This window comes from Terrapene carolina, unplaced genomic scaffold (assembly GCF_002925995.2).
Source record: "Terrapene carolina triunguis isolate 2854851 unplaced genomic scaffold, T_m_triunguis-2.0 Scaffold110, whole genome shotgun sequence".
Classification (NCBI taxonomy): domain Eukaryota; kingdom Metazoa; phylum Chordata; order Testudines; family Emydidae; genus Terrapene; species Terrapene triunguis.
Genome location: NW_020664461.1, coordinates 4,758,828 through 4,779,331, shown reverse-complemented (window position 1 = coordinate 4,779,331; position 20,504 = coordinate 4,758,828). Strand labels below are relative to the sequence as shown.

The window sequence follows — 20,504 nt, the reverse complement described above, 5'->3', positions numbered from 1 at the left end:
TGGGCGCGCGGGCCCCTCTGCTCCCTGGCGCTGGAGTAGCGGGTACCATGGGGGTTAGTACTGGCCTTGCCCCGCTCGGCAACCCCCATGGGCTGGCAGCCAGGAGCCCCTTTGCCCCCTGCCGGGCGTGGGCGATGCCCATGGGCCCGCCTGTGTTCATAGCGAGCGGGAGAGGCTCCTTGCGCCCTGTGCCTGGCTGGGCCTGGGTCTGTGGTGGGGCCTGTGCCATGCGCTGCCATCCCCGTGTCTGGGCCAGAGCAGGGCAGTGCCAGTAGCATGGGGGGGCATGATGCCGCCTATTGCCCGCACCCCGTACTGCACCCCTCTGCCGTACCCGCTCTGCGCTCACCGCGTGGGGGCTGGCAGGTCTCTGCCTGGGCCCACGGCCAGAGTGGGCACCTCCCTAGCGGTGTGTCTGGGGCAAGAGGCCTGGTCACGGGCCGGTGGCCCCAGAGCCCCTGTGCCGTGTGCAATGCACAATCCTGCTGCAGCGGGCGCCTTGCCAGGGCCCCATGCCCTAGTGACAACCCAGCGCGCAGGCGGGTACGGGGGGAGGGGGGGGCCTGGCTAGTTGCTGCGCTCACCTAACGGGGACCAGGCAGCATCTTTCACAGTAGTGCTTGTAGGGCCCTGGGTGCTCCCCGGGAATCTCCAGCCAGCCATGCCCAGCCGCTCCTGCCAGGGCCTGGGCGCGCGCTGCATCCTGGCCAGCCAAGCCCTTTGCCGCCAGAGTCCTGTCGGGTTTTGCCAGCGCGGCCGGGCCGCTGTGGTGGACGGGGAGATGCTGCCCCTGAGCTGCGCCCACCGTGTGCCCACAGTCCCCACTTGGCCTGTTTGCTACGTGCCCAGCGGGGTCACCTGTGCCAGCCCAGGGGCTGTCACTGCGGGCAGCCGGCAGTGCTGGGGTTCTGGGCGAGCAGGCCAGTGCCCAGCTTGGCGCCCAGGTGGGCTTCTCAGGGCGGGCAGCCCCTGGGCGGGACGTGGCACGTGGCGGCTCAGTGCAGACTGTGGTGCTCATGTGGGGGCTTGGCATGGCCCCAGTGCACTGTGTGGCTGGGGAGGGCTTTGCCTTGGGACCCTGGCTTGGCGAGCACCTCACCTGCGCCACTCGCCTGCCAGGCTGGGGCTGCCCAGTGACCGTGTGGCCTCGGTGAGCTCCAGCGAGGGGCAGCTGCTGCTCCAAGCCCAGTTCCCCGGCTGGGTGGTGCTGCCCCTGGGCATGATCACCTGACACCCCCCGGCCCCCGGTGCAGGCCTGGGGGGGGGGGGTCAGGCCAGGGGAGACACCAGCTGCAGGGCCTGAGTCCAGACCTAGGGAGCATCAGCTCAACACTTCTGGCCCCTCCCCAAGGTGCCCCACCCTGGGGCGCTGCAGCCCGGCTGCCCCCCCAGCCTTGGGCTCCCCCTTCTTGTGCTGCCTCCAGACAGGCACCCCCTGATTACTGCCCCTCCCCAGGGCGTGGCCGGGGCCAGGCCCAGAGGGTGGCAATAGCTGAATTAAGGGCTGTGTTGGGCAGCTCTCAGTAAGGGCTGAATCCACCACCATGTCCAGCCGGCCCGGGCACCGTAATTCCAGCCGTCCCAGGTGCCGTTCGATGGGCATGGTGCTAATGGCCTGGCACGGTGCCTGCAGGGTCGCTGGGCTCAGGGTTGTGCCTGGGCTGGTCGGGAGGGTGGTGCGTGGCAGGCGGGCAGGCTGGGAAATGCGCCAGCGCCATCCTGCGGCGACATGGCAGCCTGGTGCCAAGTCACTCCCCTCAGCACGTGGCCTCATCACCGCTCTGCGAGCTGCTTAGTGGGAGAGGACGCCCCTCGGAGCAGCAGGTGCACCCTGCCCATCCCCACGGCGTCTGGGCTGGCTCTGGGCGCTCACCAAGCTGGCGCCAGGGGCTGTAACTTGGCGACCCTCAGGCCTGCGGGCAGCCAGGGCGCGGCGAGGGGGCTGGGGCCCAGGGCCTGGTGAGCAGCAGGGGGGCAGGGGGCACACTCTAGTTGCGTGTTGTCTTGCCTGCAGGGCTGTCCTGCATGGGGCCGGCTGGGCACCAACAGGCCTCCAGGGTGTGACCCACTGCGGGGGGGCCGAGCTGGGCTATTGGTACCTCCCCGTCCTGAGTTGCGGGTGCAATTGGGAAGGGGGTTCCCCCAGTTGTGCACCCACTACCCCCACCATTCCCCAGAGCCCTCCCCTGCCTGTCCGCTGGGTGCCCCAGAGAACTGGCCTCGCCTTGTTCATTCCCTGCCCGTGGGGAGTGGGGGCTGACAGTGCCTCCCTGGGGCCGGGTGGAGCAGGGACCCCTCTGCTGGGATCTGTCCCCATCCCCGTCCTCCTCCCACAACCGAGCACGGGGTGCCGGCGGCCCAGGCCCCAATGCAGCAGCTCCCCCCGGCTGCCCACTGCCCCCCCTTAACCCCAAGAACCAGATCCCCCACCCCACTCCTCCTGGGGAGAACAAGCTCTCCGCAGCACAGCCCTGCTGGGAGGGCGCATCCCAGGGCCTCCCTCCAGAGCAACCCACCGCCCCAGGCCAAACAGCCCCATCCCCTGCATGCACCCCCTCCTGCCCTGCCCCACAGCCCCTGCATGCCTCCCCTCCCCCGCCTGCACGCACGCGCACACACACACGCACACATATGCACACAGGCGCACATACACACGCACTCGTGCACACACACGCACACGCACACACACACGTAGGCGCCTTTTTCCCCAAACTTTATTCATGTGGCACATTTACAGCAAGGGTCGGGATAACTAGACAATGAGGATGGTGGGTTTGCGTTATCGGCTGGTTGAGCTGCACACCACACACCATGCAGTTGGTTACCGCTACGTTCAGTGCCTGTATTTTCTTTCTGGTGACCGAGCCGGCTCAGCCCCTGGCTGCGGGGCGGGAGGGAGCCCGGGCGCTGGCGGGTCACGGTGCCACTTGAGCACGGGCACCGGCGCTGCAGCAGCACCATGGGCCAGCAGGGATCTGGAGTCCTGGCTGATCTGCAGGAGCTCCATGGCCCTGGGGCTCCGAGGGGGATGGGGCCTGCCCCCAAGCCCACCAGAAGGACGGGGCCCAAGAGCCCCCTAGTCGGAGGGGACGAGGCAACCAGGCAGCTGCTGCTGCGCTCGGCAGGGAGCCTGCGAGGGGCAGAGCCCGGACTGCGGGGAATGGGGCAGGGGAGGGCAGAGCTGCAGCTCAGGTGGGTGGCAGGGGAGGGGGCTCACTCAGCGGTGGGACTGGGGGGGGCAGAGGAATGACCGTCGTTCTGTGCCAGCACTCGCTGGTGCGTCCACTGCCAGCAATGGACCTGGTGCCCCCAGGAGCTGGAATCGCTTCGGCAGGGGTGAGTGGGGGGGCCGGGCAGGAGCCCCCCGCTCGCCCCCTGGGAGAGGCACAAGCTGCCCCCCACCCCGCTCCCAGAGCCCTGGCTGGCAAGCCGGCGGGCAGAGAATACAGGCACTTGAGCTGGAGCAGAAAGCCGGGTTGCTGACACACACAGGGGATCGGGGTTAGTGTTCACTGCAACGGGGAGGGGAGCGGGCTGGGCGGGGCAGGGCGGGGTGGGGGCGCGGCTCCCGTGGCCATGTCAGGCTGGAGCTCCCACGCAGCCCCGGCGGGTCACCCGGCAGCGCCTGGCAGGGCCTGGCGGAAGGGAAACAAACACCGAAAAGAAAGAGGGCGACCCATGGCCGGGGGGCACGAGGGGGTAACGGAAACCAGGGGCGAAGAAAGACGAAGGAACTACAGCTCTAACCAGGTGGTGCAAGCGCCCTGGGCGGCTCCGGGGGCAGGGCGGGCGATGGCCGGAGCAGCCCAGACAGGGGGATCCACGTCGGGTCTACACAGAGATTTTCCTTTCCATATATACAACCTCTACTGGCGTAACAGCGGAGCTGGGTGTGGCGTCGCCTCTGTCCTCGGTTGCCCTTTGAATGCTCTCGCCCGTCCTCCCGCAGCGGAGGAGCCGGCCGCATGCAGCCCTGTCCGGCCCGCCCCGCCGATCAGAAGGGTTTGGAGGTCTGCTTGAAGATAAAACCTCTATGGGCCAGCGTCTTCATGATGTTAGCGATGTTCTTACAGTCATCTGCGGAGAGAGCGGAGCGGGGTGAGGCCAAGGCAAGAGTGACCCTGCGCCTGGGGACGGCAGAGCCCCTCCCAAAGGGCCCGAGCCAGCCCCCACATGTTAGAAACGCAGCCCGAGGGCGTGCCTAGCCGCTGGGAGGCTCTGTGGAGTGACGGTGGGAACGCCGGTGGCTGGCCTGCGCAGACGCTCCAGGGCCCTCCTGCCCGTGTCGCCGGCCCGGCCCGGCTGCAACAGGGTGCAGGCCAGGGCGTGTGCTCGTTGGCTGCCCCAGGGGTATGGCTAACAGGGCACAGGGTCTGCCTGGGCAGCGCAAACAGCCCCCACTGCTGTCCAGCAGCTCCGGGCAGCTCCCAGGAGCTACCTGCCAGTGATCCCGCCCCACAGAGCCGCAGGTGAGGTCGTTACGCTCCAGAGTAAACACCTCTAAAAAAAGCCACCAATTAACCCTGCCCCACATTCAGCCCGACGATTACGACCCTCAGGGCCCCAGCCCTACAGTAACAACCCCTCTGGGCTCGGCCCTACAGTAACAACCCCCCCTGGGCCTGGCCCGACGATCATGACCCCCAGGGCCCCAGCCCTACAGTAACAATCCCCCTGGGCCTGTGTGACGTTATGAGTGTAATATAATATCTCATTGAAAGGTGACAGGGCCAGAAAGAGTTAATTACCTCCCAGACTGACCTGACCCGTGGCCCAACTTTAGAGACTGGTTAGGAAGATCTGTAAATGAACAGAGCTTTGAAATGCAGCCGGCAGTGTTAGAAGGGGAGCTGTGTGCTCAGGGCTTGTGATGTCAGCAAACAAGTCTTGTCTATTGCTATAGCTTTGATTCAGAGATCAAAAAAGGAATATGAACATTTAGGAAGACACTTGAGGGAAATAGTATTATTGTCGCTATGTCTCTTTGAAGGTTGGGGTAACCTGTATCTGAACTGTTTAATGGATAAATTACCCTGTGCTAATTGCCAGGATGTTTGGGAGAAGGAGAGTTAAGCTATTGTTTTCTCAGGCCGAAAGGCTGCTGGAAATGTATAAAAATCCTGGGACACGATCCTGCTTCATCTCAGATCTGCTTTGGGGTTCAAGAGGGGGGAAACCTTAAGCCACAAGGATTGAGATCCCCAGTCACTGACTGGAGCCACCCTGAATATGGACACTGGACTATAACCTATGGACTATTTCTAAAAGGACTTTTGGCAACCAGAAACTCATCTCTGCTATGTGTCTGAACCTCAAGAATTGAATTCAAGTCTGTCTGTATATTGATCTTTTAACCAACACTCTCTCTCTTTTCTTTTTAAATAAATTGTAGCTTAGTTAATAAGAATTGGCTCTAAGTGTGTATTTTGGGTAAGATCTAAGTTATAATTGGACCTGGGTATGTGGCTGATCCTTTGGGGTTGGAAGAACCTTTTCTTTTATATGATGAGATAAGATTTTCAGTAATCATCATCATATCTGACAGGTGTGTCTGGATGGAGGCCTGAGGCTGGGCACTTTAAGGGAACTGTGTTGTTTGGACTTCTGAGTAACCAGTGAGGTTCTATAGAAGCTGTTTTGGGCTGGTTGGTAAATCGAAGTATTGGAAGATCCACCAGCGTTTGGGGTTTGTCTGCCCCGTTTTGTTTGCAGTTCACCCTGATTGAGTGACCTCAGCTGGCTCCCACGGGCAGCACCGTCACAGCCCGGCCCTACAGTAACAACCCCCCTGGCACTGGCCCTACGATACTGACCACCTGGGCGCAGCTTGGCAGTCCCAGCGACCCCACAATAACCCTGTGCCAGGTGCACACCAGCAGGCTCTGCCATCTCGTCCCGTCTGGGACTGGCTCCTTCCCTGCCCACTCACCCAGGGCCGGGTCAAGTCCGGGGGCTGATTCCCCAGCCTCCCCCGGCCTCCCTGGCATGACAGCTCCTGGGATCCCCCTGGGTGAATTCCACAGCAGCCTCTGTCCCACGGTGCCCCCAGCCCAAGGCCTGCACTGCCCCCAGGCCACCCCCGTCACACACTCATGGGCAGGGAGCGAGGCCCTCGGTACCGTCCCCAGGCCGAGCAGCGCAGCTCGGCTCTGTCAGCCCCCGACAGCCCCTGGGCCCGGGCCTCCTGCGGGACTCCAGGGGGTCTCCCTGGGGCAGTTCCTCCCTTTGCTCCCCTCCCCCCCAAGCTGGCGCCCGGCTGGCCCTGTCCCCTCTCTGAGTTAAGCAATAGAGAGTCCTGTGGCACCTTTAAGACTAACAGATGTATTGGAGCATAAGCTTTCGTGGGTGAATACCCACTTCGTCAGACGCATGAGTTAGTTTCCCTGTAACACTCCCCCGCCCCCTCCCCCCCGGGAGCGCACCCTGCCCCGCTTGCCAGCGCTCTGCCTTGCTGCCTGCACAGGCCGTGACCCTGGCAGGCTGCAGGAGGCCCCGTCCGGAGCAGCTTCCGCTGGGCTCACATCCTGCCTCGTCCTGCTCAGCTGGGCCCGGGCAGGAAACCTGCATTCCAGTCGGGTGAGCAACTCGGCAGCCCGCCAGGCGACCCGCTGCTGCACACGCGCCCCCTGCACGCGGGGCCGGCCAGTCCTGCAGCCACCAGCAGGGGGCGCTGCGTGTAACGTGCCCCACACCCCCTGCACGCGGGGCCGGCCAGTCCTGCAGCCCCCAGCAGGGGGCGCTGCGTGTAACGTGTCCCACGCCCCCTGCAGGCCAGTCCCGCAGCCGGCGCTTGGTGCACACAGCCAGCAGCAGGGGGCGCTGCGTGTAACGTGTCCCACGCCCCCTGCAGGCCAGTCCCGCAGCCGGCGCTTGGCGCACACAGCCAGCAGCAGGGGGCACAGATCCTCCAGCGTACGTGGGCCCCTAACGCCCACTGAACTCAGGGCTGAACCCTCTGAGGATCTGGGCCTGGGTCCCCAGCAAGTGCCCCCAGAGGCAGCTCCTGCAGGGCCTGGCGAGACCCTCTCCTGCCGGCAGGGCTGCGGGAGGCAGGGCTCTGGGGAAAGAAGACGGCCAAGCCCTGGGACCGACGCGCCAGCGGGTGGGGACGGGCAGGGCCCTGTCCAGGGAAGCAGCAGCCGTGATGGGAGAGGAGGTGGTGGAGGCAGAGCGCAGCCCCCACATGCCCCCTCTGGGAGGGGCGGACGGTGCCACCCACCCCATGGGCCCACGGACCAGTCAGCGGGGGGCGCTGGAGAGCAGCCACCTACTGCACCTGTGGCCCCGTCCCCGCCCGGGAGGCCGGTGTCCCCCCCCCCCCCCCCCCCCCCTTCACACCACCCAGAGGCCGCGCCGTGAGCCCCTGGGCCCCCACGGCCCTCAATCATCTCCCAGGGGTTGGGGTAACCCCAGCCCTGCTGTGTAGGCCCCGATCGCTCCCCAGCGCCAACCCCTCCCGCGCTCCCCACCCCCGTTCTCTATGGGTCTCATGACCCTCCCTGGGCCCAGCGTGGGGCGCTCCATCTGCACGTGCGTAGCCTGGTGCAACCGTGCTGCCATCCTGCTCCCGCCTGAGACCTGCCAATTCCCCGGACTCTGCTCCCCTCCCTAACCCAGCGGCAGTGGCGGCCCCGGGGGGCCCAGCCGGTCCGGGAGCTGGACCCTGGTCACTGGCCAGGACGGCACCCTGCTCCCACAGCGCGCCTGGCCAGCTGTGACTGCATGCTGCACAGGCCGGATTCCTACACCCTGCCTCGGCCCCGACCCTTCGTCTTAGGGCTGGGGCTGTCTGGGCACTGCACACCCCCACGGGGCCCTGATCTCAGTGGGGACCTCCACGTGCTGCCGTAGGGCAAAGAACCAGCCCAAGTGCTGGTGTCCCCAAGCTTAGCTCGCGTAGAGACCAAGATTCAATTATCCAACCCAAGCATCCAATCCTCTAACCTGCTTGTGGCCAGGAGTTCCACATTCCCTGCAGGCCCTGGCTCTCGTGTCAAGGGCCGGGGGAAGCAGGCAGGGCCGAAGCATTTCCCCAAAGAGCTCCTTGCCCCGGCCCGAGGAGGCGGTGTGCCCTGAGCAGGGCCGGGCTGGCGGGGACGGTGCTGTCCTTTGCCGGCGGCGGGACTGGCACCGGAGAACTGTGGCGGCGTTGGAGCAGGGAGGCCGCGGGTGGCAAGGCGGGAGGAATGGCGCCTGCTTGTGTTATTTACCTGGGACTAAACGCAGGCACCGTTTGCTAAAATAGAAGCAGGGCTTAAATTGATTCCTGGTGTCTATATTTCATGTTGAAAATTGGCTTGTAAATCCATGTTTTGATCTATGGGGGCCGTCTCCTTAAGAAAAAGCAAGAGTAAATGTGTAATTTCTCCCTTGACAGCACACAGCAGAGAGGCGATCCTTCTTCCCGCTCCCCTCCGATTCGGGACAGCTCCACTCCCTCTGATTACCACTCTCTCTTCCTCGCCCCACGCCTTGATGTCTCCATTTCATTACCGCCTGGCCATTTATCAAGCTGTTACCGTAAGGGTGACTTTGCCCACTTGCGTGTGGCAGCGGGGCCCGGCTGCCGTGGGGAGAGCGTGCCACGCCGGCGGGGGGCGAGGGGGGGCACAGCCCCCACCCCGGCCCCGCGGATGGATGTGCTGGGCGAGGGAAAGCCGCATCATTACTGATGTGTAAATGATAAAGAAGCCTCCACATTCATCTCGGGAGGGTAAATCCAGGGAGTGCTTTATAACCAGGCTGGAGCGATAATAATGTGAAATTAGGTCTCTCTATCAATGGGAGGAGGCCTTTTAATCACGGCTTAAAGGGTGCAAATGCTGTTTATCATAATTGAACTGTATCCGGGCTAATTGTGCCCATATTTCACTGTCTCGGAGACAGCAGCCGGGCTGGTGACAGAGTGCTGCGCCGGGATCAGGCAGAGCCCCTGCCCGCTGCTGCCAGGTGCCACCGGCAGCCACTTAGCAATGAGAAGAGGCTTTGATCTCCCCGCTAACCCTTCGGGTGCTGGAGCGGGGGAAGCGGGCAGGCTCTGGAAGGACAGAGCTGCCGTGCTGTCTGGGGGCGCTGAGCTATGGGGAGCTGTGCAGCATGGGGCGGGAGCGCTGGGTGCTCCGGGCACCCACCGACACCACTGGGACAACCCTGCCCACCTGGAATCAGGTGGAGCCCCCTGCACCCCACCGCATGCTCAAGGCCCCCCCTTCCCAGCCGCAGAGCCAGGCACGGACTCTGCCTCCCGCTGTGGCCCGACGGGGAGCGAGGGCTCTGTGGGGCAGTGCGACTGCGCGGTGACTCCCCAGCGCCGAACTGCTCTGCGTGATCGTTTCACGCCCCCACCTGGCCGGATCGGCCCTGCGGGAGCCCCAGGGCCTCTGCCCAGGTCAGACACGGCCGCCCGGAGACGCCAGTGGTGCCAGCCCTGGAACGACACGAGCTGGGACGCGCCACCAGAAAACCCACCAGCCCCAGCTCCTGCCCCAACCCCCAGCTCATCCTGAATGGGCGAGGCTGGGCTGGGACCATTCCCGGCTCTGCCACAGGGCGCGGCCGTGCCCCATCTCCCCCCTGGATCCTGGGGATAACGGGGCTGCTCAGGGCAGTTCGGGAGGGGCTGGAGGCCCAGCAGCGACTGGAGAGGTGGCCTGAGCCGGGCTCCACGTTATTCCTTCAGAGACGGCTTAGAAAGGCGGAAAAACCGAATATCGGGAAAACCTTCGAAACCAGCATCCAGGATGCGTTGCCATCGGCGCCTTGTTCAGTGGGGAGACTGTGACATCAGAGGCAGCTCAGCCAATCATCAAAGCATTGTCTAGACTTCATCTGCATGCTGCTCTCCAATTGGTTTAAACTACGTCAAACTCAGCCTGGGCTTCTGGGAAGTGTCCCAGCTCTGATGTCAGAGTGATGACGTCCGCCCCGGGGACAGGGCGTTTCTCGGGCAGTGGAGTCCTGCCGCAGTGAGCCGGCGGCCGAGCTCTGTGCCAGTGGAAGGCGGTCGGCCGGCAGCGCACCGCAGTGTCAAGGCTGAAGGAGAAGTGTGGCTACTTACACGACTCATGGTGAGGCGGAAGGAAGTTGGGGGGGGGGGGCAGACTCCTAATCAGTGCGGATTATTCCATCAGGAGGCTGCTGGCACAGCCACGGCCCCTGAATTTCACACGACGCACTAGTGTCGCACACCAGGGTGTGCACGCACACAGTGTGCACGCACATGCTTACACAGACACATACCCAGTGCGCGCGCACACACACACACTCTCCATTCTCACAGCAATTCTTGGCACTGGCGATAGCTATCCGGTGTGGAGCAGGGGATTGAAGAGGGGCTGCGTCTGGAGAAGACAAGGGCCGATTCTCCGGATCCGTTGGTACCGTCGGGCTAACCGATGCGCCATTCAGTGCTATGTCGGAGCGTCTACCCAACGAGGGTTGTGGGGGTGACGTGGGGGAGTCCCCCTAACTCAGCGGGACCATTCCGAGGGTGAATATTGGGGCCACGAGCGCCGTTTGACCCCACTGTTGTGTAGCCTGTGACCATGGTGCCGGATACCAACTCCCCGGGTAAGAAGGTGGGGAACTGCCCAGTGCCGCCGGAACCTCCCGGGAGTCCTGCTTTGGGAACGGGAGCGGTGGAGCACGTCGGATCCGTATCATCGGAGTCAGAAATCTCGCCAAGGGGTGGAGCCATTCGAACCGCCGGAACGGGGGGCGGCAGGAACATAGCGGGGGAAGGGTCCTTTCGATTTGGGGATCAGCTCGGGGCCTGTGGAGACCGGAGTCCCTCCAGTGCAAACTACTATGGGGACCCGGGGCCAACAGGGGTGCTGGATGCTGCCGGGAACTGCATCTGTCTGGGGACAACGTTTCCCGGGACTCGGTGCAGTCGGAGGCGCAGGATCCATGATCGGTCCCGGCAGATCTGGCCATCGGGGAGACCGATGGAACACGTGGTTCCATCGTGGCCGGTGCCGAATCCTTCTTAGACTAACTGCCAGGCTCATGCACCTGCTTCCTTGGCCCATGGCCAGGCCCCGGCACGGGGTCCGTGCACTGGTGCCCGAGGGAGGCTCCGCGGGGGTGGGGGGGGGAGGGGAAGGGCGCTCTTCACTTGCACAGACCGATGTGCAGGGGCGGGTTCCCTGGCCAGGATCCCGGTCCCATGGCAGCGTCCATAAGGTGTTTCCTGAGGCAGAGACCCCGGTCTCCTGAGTACGGGCGGGAACGGAGAGGCAGATGTCTGCTTCCCCCAAGCAGTACAGGCAGCCGTGGTGCGCGTCGCAGGAAGCACCGGTTTGGACCCCGGAGTCTTCGGCATAATCCAGAACCCAGGCCCGGGTACTGGGTGGGGGGACGGACATTTGTCAGGAGACACCACCAAAGCGATGTCCCAAGTTCTAAGTCTGGTATGAAAGGAAAAGGCGAACGAAACTCCGAAAGGGGACAGTGAACAGGGGAAGAAATCCAAGCTACGGACAGCACCGCGGGCATGTTTGTGAAGTCTTGGAAAGCGCGGCACAAGGACTGGAGGAGAGGAGACGCTTCACTTGGACCATGGGTGGGGAGAAGGAACCGGAGACGCCGGGGGCCTGCTGTGCCCTTTCTCACCTCGCACGAAACCACGAGTCGGTGCAGGGCACGTGCACAGCCTGCCGAACTGCACGACTTGCAAACGCTCCGGGCGCACGCACGTAACCCGCCGTGGATACAATAGGGACCATGGCTCCAAGACTGGAATTATCCAACGGGGAGTCTGGCCAGGACTCCTGTGCAAGGCTGGGACTCAGCGCTAGGTCTCACCCCAGGGACCTCCAGCACCACGGTGCCCTGTGGCGTGGGGCACCCGTGAATCACCTGCCCACTGCCCGGGCCCAGCCTGGGAGAGCTGATGGGGCTGTGATACAAGGCCGCAGGTCTGCGGTAAGGAAGAGAGCAGGCTGGGCCTGAGGGCTCCTGTCTGAGGCGGACAAGCCCCCTGGCGAATGCCTAGAGGGGCAGGGCGTGCGTGTGGGACCTGGGACAGACTCCAGGCAGAGCTGGGATGGAGCAGCCAGGCGGGAGGGAAACGCTCTCCAGACGGCAAGAGGCTGGCCTGGTACCTAGGCATGAGGCAGGGCCTGTGGAGCTGAGAGGGGTGATGGGTCCTTTGGGATGGGGAGGAACCTGAACGCTGCTGTGACCCCTGGTGTAAGGGCCCATCTGGCGCCAAGGCAGCTCCTCGGGGTGGGGAGACAGGTCGGATGTCGTGGCGAGGCTGGTACAGCGCCGGAGGAGTTCACCCGCGGTCCTGGGCTGGAGCAGTCGCAGTACAGAACGCAGGGCTAAGGCGGGTTTGTGCCTGCCCGCAGGTTGGCACCAGGACAGCTCCAGCACGTGTTCTCGCCCCGCGCCCACGCGAGGGAGGGCTGAGAACGCGGGCCACCTGATGCCCTCGCCATCTCTCCCCTCGACCTGAGGCTCCCTTGTCCAACGGAGCGTTACTCACACCACGGCCAAGCCGCGACCCTGCTCCCCAGCCGGGCCGGGCCGGTGCCCCCCATCCAAGCGCCCGGCTTGGGCCCAAGGCACAGCAGAGTTCAGTTCCTGGGTCAGGAAACACGCCCACTGCTCCCTGCAAAGAGGGGTAAGTCAGGCCCCACGGAGAGCCCCAACCAGCCGCTCCCCCGGTCCCACGCAAGGGAACAGCCGCCCTCGCCGCTGCCTGCCAGGGACTGGGAGGGAATGGCTCGCGCCAGCCTTGTCGTCGGCTGCTGAGTCTGGCTCACGCTCCACGTCACATGCCGGAGGCGCCGCAAGCCAGGGACACAAGGGAAATGCCGGGGGAGCTAGCCCGGAGAACAGCTGCTGGCTCGACACGCTGGTACCACGGGAGAGAGAATCTGGCCTGGCTGGAATCCCGGTGCCCCGCGGACAGGCCTGGCCTCGCTCCCCACTCCAGCCAGGGCCGGTCGAGCGGGTCGGGGAGGCTGCGGCCGTGTCTCGAGAGCCTCCCCTCCCAAGCTGTTCTAGAGGTTCGTGAACTCCCTGGGCAGGCCCTGCAGTGAGGCAGCCACGCAGCAGCCGTACCCAGAACCTACCCCCCAGCCAGCTGCTGTTCCCTGCCCGAGGACCGGGCCCAGCACCCCGGCGCAGACACAAACCCAGGGCGCTCAGAGCTCCGGCGTCGCAGCCACGCTTTGGGCTGGTGCCGACATGCAGCCAAACCCAGACCCCGTGGCATGGCCTGCGGTGCCTTGTCAGGGCTGCAGCCGGGGCCGCCGTCCTGTGCTCGAGCCTCCAGCCCATACTCCGCACCGCCAGTGTGCTGCACTTCCCCACTTCCAAATCGCTAACGAACGCGTTAACTAACGGTGACCAGGCAGCCCTGCCCGGCAGCCCCTGCTCCGGCGTGTCATGAACCCCTGCCCCGGCCTCTTAGAAAGATGCCACAAATTCCACCCAGAGCCACAACTTCCCTTAGCCCCCAGTTCCTACGTCTCCGAGGGAGGCTGCCCGTGGCTTCACCACGGCTGTTCTGCGGGCTCGCTGGGGCTTGGGCAGGCCCGTGAGATGCAGATGTCAGATGGGTCCCCCCCGAGCAGTAACGCCCCCCCCGCACACCCCTAAGAACACAAGCCTGTGATCGTGCTGGAGTGCAAAGCCTGTCAAGTCCTTTAGCTCGGCTGATTCCAAATCAGCGCTAAGGTAAACACGCTTATTACAATTATCCACGTAAAAAACCTCCCCAACAGCAGAACAACTTTCTAATATGCAATTACAGCCGGCTATTGATTTTACAATGTAATCCGCTCCGATTGATTTAATAACACAATTATAGGCTGGCTCTCGGGATATTAGAGCGGGAGATTTTCATAAACTCCAAAGAAAAAAACACAAAGCGGCTTTTAAAACAACCCCGTCAGATGGCTGTTTGGGGAATTATCCCAAGCTGCCTGGCGGTGCCCAGCGCAAGGACCGTCTATGGCAAAAATGGCAATCGACAACCTGGGAGCACACTGGTGGGGCGGCTTTCTCCGTGCGTCCCCCTTCCTCAGGGGAGCCCGCAGGGCGGCAGCGGCTCTGCCATGCGCACAACGCCCCGAAGGGGGAGGCAGCGGAGTGCCCCGAGAAGGTGGGGAGGGCACCCAGAAAACAACTGTGACCCTTTCCAGAGCTTTCAGCATCCCCCCAGAGCCTGGAAACCCTCTCCGCTCTGCACCCCCACTCCGCTCTGCACCCCTGCTCTCCAGCCTCTCGCCCTGGTGCCATAGCCGGGAAGGTTGTGATGCCCCCTGTGCCATCACTACCCCGCGGGGGCTCTACAGCTCGGCAAACCGTTCTCACAGGGGTGGGGAGATGGGTTGGTGGCACGCCTGTGACACACACAGACCTGCTGACAGCAGGATCCCGACTCCCCTAAGCCTGAATGCAGAAATACCGGCGTCTCTTAGGCCTCTGGGCTGATGCCCATCAGTGGGGATCTGGGCACCTTCCATGTCTAATGGATCAGCTCTGCCCAGTGCCTAGGGGTCCATAGAGTCTGGGTCTTCTCCCGTCCCCGGGAAATCTCTGCCTGGGGGAGGGTTTGTGGGGGGCCTGTGGATTCCTTTGACAGTTTCTTGTCCTGTTACTTTGGGGGTGGCAAGGGGTTGGTAGCAGTCGCTGGTGGAAAAGGTTCAGGGTTTACTAGAGCGGTACAGGCTCTGCATCCACCTGCTCTCTGGGCGTGTCTTCAGCTGCCCCAGCCCTGAGGGGAACCCTGGGCACACGCTGCTTCGCAGGCCTGGAGGCAAGGCGGGGAAGCAAAGCCTGGTGTGCCAGGACTCCAGCCTGGGGCTCGCAGAGCAGAGCTTGCTGGGTCACTCGTTGCTGGGAAGCTGCAGTGAGGAGCTGAGACGTCTCCTCCCATACACAGGAGTCACCGACCCCCAAATCCCCAGGCCAGAACGGACCCTGGTGGGGAGCTCGGCAGACCTCCTGCGTGGCACAGCCAGAGACCTGCTTGAGAAACAGCCACTCGCCAGCTAAACACGGCCAGGGATGGAGGATCCACCACAACCCTGGGGAAATGGGCTCATGGTTAACGACCCTCACGGTTAAAAACTGACACCTTATTCCCCAGTCTGAATTTGTCTGGCTTCAGCTCCCAGCCAAGGGCTCTGCTAGCCACTGGCTCATCCTAGCCACTGGCTCATGCTAGCCACTGGCTCATGCTAGCCCTGGCTCTGCTAGCCACTAGCTCGTGCTAGCCCTGGCTCTGCTAGCCACTGGCTTGTGCTAGCCGTGACTCGTGCTAGCCGTGACTCGTGTTAGCCCTGGCTCGTGTTATCCCTGGCTCTGCTAGCCACTGGCTCTGCTAGCCCTGGCAGCCCCGTAGTAAATATTTGTTCCACCGTGGGTACTTACGGCCTGGGATCGAGTCACCCCGAACCGCCTCTTTGTTACACTGAACAGTCTGAGCTCCTGGGGTCCGTCACTAACGGCAGGTTTTCTAACCCTCTAATGACGCCTGCGGCTCTTCTCTGACCCCTCTCCAATGCATCACCCAAATGGTGGGCGCCAGTTCGCTCCAGCCAGCCCTGACTGCTTCTGGGGATGACTCTGCAAACACGAGGCCGCCCGCGCCCCTGCGACATGCAAGCCCATGGTCCTGCACCGTGCGCCAGCCCTGCCTCTGCCCCGGGGCATGCTGGGAGGAGAGCTGGAAACGCCTCGGCCGCTGTCCTCCCAGGGGCCCGGGCTATGCAGGGAGCATGCCCATGGCGCAGCAACTGGTCCCTCCCCCAGCCGGGGTCTGGATAACCTGACCCCACCCCTCACTGCAGGCCCCCCATCCCCCGTCCAATTCTCACTGCCCGGGGCTCCCCCTGGCGCTTGCCTGGGGACTTCCCGGCCCGGCGCTGGGAACCCGTGAGGCCTCCCGTGGGGCAGGAGTGGGCCTTCTCCAAGGTGAAACTACCGCGGGCCCAGGGCCCAGCGCAAGGCGAGGCCCTGCTTGAGCCAGGACGTAAGCGGGCCCTAGACCTTGTTTCACCCGAAGTGACTGAGTCTGCCCCTCGGAGCCCAGTGCACTCGCTCCGGTCGTACCCGGGGGGAGGAGGGGGGAGAGGGAACCAGGCCCCAGCGCTGTCACTGCCGGCTCCTCATCTCCCAGCCTGGTGCCAGGCACGCACACACCTGGGGCCACTCACACACACGTACGTACACACACGCACGCACCATACACAGGTACATACCCACATGCACACGCACACCTGGTGCCACATACACACACACAGCTGGGGCCACTCACACATGTATGTATGTGCACACACGTACGTATGTACACACACACATACACAGCGAGTGCCACACACGTATGTACATACACACATGCACACGCATGCAAACATGGTGCCACACACACAGCTAGTGCCACTCACACATATGTACACACACATACACAAACACGATGATGCCACACACACACACACACATACAAGTGCACACACATACCTGCACACCTGGTGTCCCCCCACATGTATGCACGTGCACACATACACACCTGGTGCCACACAGACATGTACATTCACACCTATGCACACAAACATGAACACACACACCTGGTGCCACACACATGCACACCTGGTGTCCAACCCACACACGCACGCACACACACACACATGCTGTTCCTCTCTCTCTCCCTCAATGTATTCCTGACTTTATGGGCACATTTTTCTTGTCAAGCTGACAGGGCTGCTAAGTGGATTTCTCCCTGATACACGGACGGATTATCACATTACTCCAATGTCCTACACAAACATATTACTTTATATTCAATAGCCCTAATGAATATAAACTGCTTTTTCTTTTTGGGGGAGGGGGCAATCTATAGATTTTTAATGAGGCCACTATTAACTCCCTCCTCCTTAAAGCAGCCGTGGGTGCAGCCTCTGACGAGAAAATCAATGGTGTTATTGTAGGAATATTGTATATTGATATTGTAATAATAAGATGCAATTGATGTAGGGGCTGTTGTGTGGTGTGTATCAATGGGGTCAGCGAGGGGTTACTCGGACAGGCTCCTAGCGCTTCGCTTTGCTGCCCTCTCTCTGGGTTTGTCCCAGCTCAGAGAACCGCCCCCCTCCCAGCCCTAGGCCCAGGCTGCTGCAGGGAGTGAACAACCTGGGGACCCCTAGGAATCACCGGACCTGAGCCCATCGAGCCTAGTATCCGTCTCTGACACTGGCCAACCCCATGTGCTACAGAGGACAGTGTAAGAACCGTGCACCAGACAATCTGCCCCCTGCACTGGGTCTCGTCCGGGCTCTATGAGCTAGAGACTGGCTTAAACCCTGGAGCAGGAGGATTTTATCCCTCCCAACACGCCTTTTTTTTTTAGCATTGCCACGGTAACGCCTCCATCTGTCCTTGGGATCCATGTCCAGGCCCTCTTTGAATCTCACTAAGTTCTTGGCCGCAGTGCCATCCTGTAGCGGTGAGTTCCACAGGCACACTACGAGCTGAGGGTTTGAATTTGCCACCTTTCATGGAATGCCTCCTAGTTCACGTGTTGAGACAGCGAGAACAGGCGCTCCCGCTCTCCCGTCTCCACAGACAGTCGACCGAGCGGCTCCTCCTTCAGCTAGTCTATGCTCTCAGCCCGTCCCCCCACCAGAGAAGAGCCTTTGAGGCTTCTCGGTGTCAACCCGTATCCCGTCATCACACGTTTCACCCCCGAGGCGCCCGGCACACAGAGCCAGATGCTGATCTCCATCAGGGGTAACCCCAGTTGTCAAGCCAGCATGAGGAGGCTCAGAATCCGGCCCAGAGAGTTTGCTTTTTTAAAGCCAGACCCAGGTGGGCCCCTGTGGGTCTCCCACAGGGCACTGCCCGGCCAATGCGACAGACTCGGCCCCTTCACCGGGGACTGAACTGTGCTGCACCCACTGCACGGTGAATTCCTCCCTCGGGACTTGTGGCCGCACGGGGGCCATGGGGCTGGGGCCTATAGACGAGCAGTTTGCAATTGTACACGCAGAGCCCTCCAGGGCAATCCACACAGGGCGGGAAGGGGGCGCGTGTGCCTCGGTGAGAGCACTCCGGAGTCTCCGATGACTAATAGCTCAGAGTCACACAGCACCTTTTCTCCCGAGGAGCTTTCCAAACCCAAAGAGCCTGTCCGGTAGCTGGATCTCTTCCCCCACCACTGCAATGCAGCCACCCCTGGGTGGAAGGTGGCAGCTGGTTACCAACGCACAGCACCACTACCCAACAGCGTGGCTGGACGTGAGAAACGATTCTCCATTCAGTCGAACCCGCGGGGGCAGTTCAGAGAGGCAGAACGGAACGACCTGTCTGGAATTTATCAGGGACCCCGGGTCACTGCTTATGAAAAGGGCCAAGATATTTAATGACCACAAGTCGTCAAGACACCAGGGTAAGGTCTCAGCCCAAAGACGGCAGCACAGCGCCCTCTAGTGCCAGAGTGGGGCTCTGGGGCCAGCACTGACTCCCGAGTTGCGAACATCTCCGTGGCCTCCCACCCACATACAGCCAGAGCCAGACATGGCTGCTGGGCAGAAATCTGCTGGGACACTGACACCATAACTTCACGGGCCGCAGCTAGGCTGTCGTGAGTCAGGACTTCCAGGGATGCTGCCCCAGTGCCCCGGGGGCAAGAGGGAGGTAAAGTCCCCCCGTCTCCCCCACCTCCGATGCTGCAGGTACCGCAATGCAGGTGTCAGGCTCCGCTGGGGGCTGGGAGAGAAGAGAAGGGGCTCAACCGACGGATCCTACTCCCTAGGCACGAGCTACAGCTTGGGTCACCCCTGCCCCGGAGCCAGGCACCCGCACCCAACACCCCTGGCCAGACCCCGCCCTGCGGGCCATGGCCGTGGCGGGGCAGCATGGTCGCTGACACCGCGCATGCTGGCTTGCTGCGCTGAGGCTGCAGGGGGCTATGCCAGGGCAGCTGTTCCCTGTGGCGCGGCGACATCCCGAGCCCTGTGGCAGGGAGTGGGTGCTGAAATCACAGGGGGGCCAGCCCCCGCCCCGGCGAGAACAAGCTCTCGAGGTGTCCGGGTCCCTCTGGCCAAGCCCTGCAGCACGCGTTCCCGCTGGGAAGACGGATCACCCCAAGCCCCACGCTGAACAGGTCCATATTTAAACTGTCCCCGTGCTTTATGGGCTGTACAGGAACCGCCGCTCAGGTGCCCAGGGACCATTTGTCAATGTTCTAATGGCAGATTACTGGTAATGAATAATATCACACTGCCTTTGTAGAACAGCTCCTGGGCAGCGGGAACAGGCTGCCCGCCCCAGCCCCCTTCATCCTCCTGCTGTCACCCCAAGGCCAGATCACCTTGAGCACGGCCGGCCCCCGCCCCAGCCGACAGCGTCCCCAGCCGGCTGCACGTGCTGACAATTGCACATGATTGTTTTCTGGTCTGTCATTTTACAAATCATCTTCGCTCCTGCCTGTGCCGCTTGCCAGCTGCTAACAGCAGGTGCCGGGCAGCATCCGCCCTCCCGCCGGGCTCTGTTGCAGGGGGTGAGATACGACGACCCAGCTGCTGTGGGAGCACCCTGTCTCCCCGGGGTGTGCTGCCTGCAGCAGGGGAGAAGCGCACGGAGCTGCACGTTCTCTCAGGTTTCACTCCTGCGCCACCTCCTTTCCTGGGGCTTTGCCAGCGCTAGCCATGTGTGTGAACAGAGCCGTTTGCTACCAGAGAAAAGTCGTCTCTGCCCCATTTTCCGTCCCAGGGCTCTGTGGGCCAGATCCCGAGGCCGTCGCTCAGTGGGAGCTGGGCCAGGGGCCTCTGGGAATAGGAACCGACTGTAACCGGGGTGTGTGGCTCAGCCCATCTCTGCCCCACGAGGCTGCAGGCTCCAGGATTTGGGCTTGATCCCAGGGCACCATTCGAAGGGGGTGTCAGAGAACCCAGGCGTCCTGGCCAGCGTTCCCTCTGGGACTGGGAGGGAGACACTGCTGGGCAGAGAGCAGCCACTGCCTCTGCCCGGCACCACCTCCCCGCGCCAGGCTCTCTGTGCGGAGCGCTCGCCTACCCCCGGCGTTCAGCCGGCTCCCCCCGGCAGCTGCCTGGGCCGGGCTCAGCTGGGGAAGCCGGGGCTGGGCAGGCCCTGTGCTGAAGGCAGCAGCTGCAGGTCTCCGCAGGCCAGGACGGGGACAGCGGGAAGCCAACAGACTCGCAGCTCATCACCCCCCGAAGGGCAGCACCACGGGGGGGTGAGTGTGGGTGTGGAGCTCCCCAGGCCTGCGGGGGAGGCAGAGGAAAGGACAGGGTGCTGCTGCTCCAGAGCGCCCCCCTCTGGCTGCTGCAGGAACCGCGCGCGCTGGCGCTGGGACCTCCAAGGGTGGTTCCCAGGGCCATTCCCAGCCAACGCGATCCGCCCACGGTGGGCCTGTCGCTGGCAGGAACCGTGACGGAGGAGTGGGGAGGATAGAAGGGGGGTGCCCTGGCCCACCTCCCCGCAAACGAATGGCTCTAATAACCTCTCTCTGCTGGCGGGCGGGCGGG

The 20,504-nt window shown here is 63.0% G+C and overlaps 1 protein-coding gene across 2 annotated transcripts in view; it reads right to left on the bottom strand.

Annotated features, from left to right (window-relative positions):
• Positions 1–2,711: 2,711 nt before the first annotated feature.
• Positions 2,712–20,504, bottom strand: part of ERI3 (ERI1 exoribonuclease family member 3) — a 224,006-nt gene continuing 206,213 nt past the window's right edge. For both annotated transcript variants that reach the window (XM_026651961.1, XM_026651960.1), the window contains exon 8: positions 2,712–4,077. In XM_026651961.1, coding sequence (XP_026507746.1) covers positions 3,995–4,077 — 83 coding nt within the window. In that variant the 3' untranslated portion in view covers positions 2,712–3,994. The remainder of the gene's footprint in view (positions 4,078–20,504) is intronic.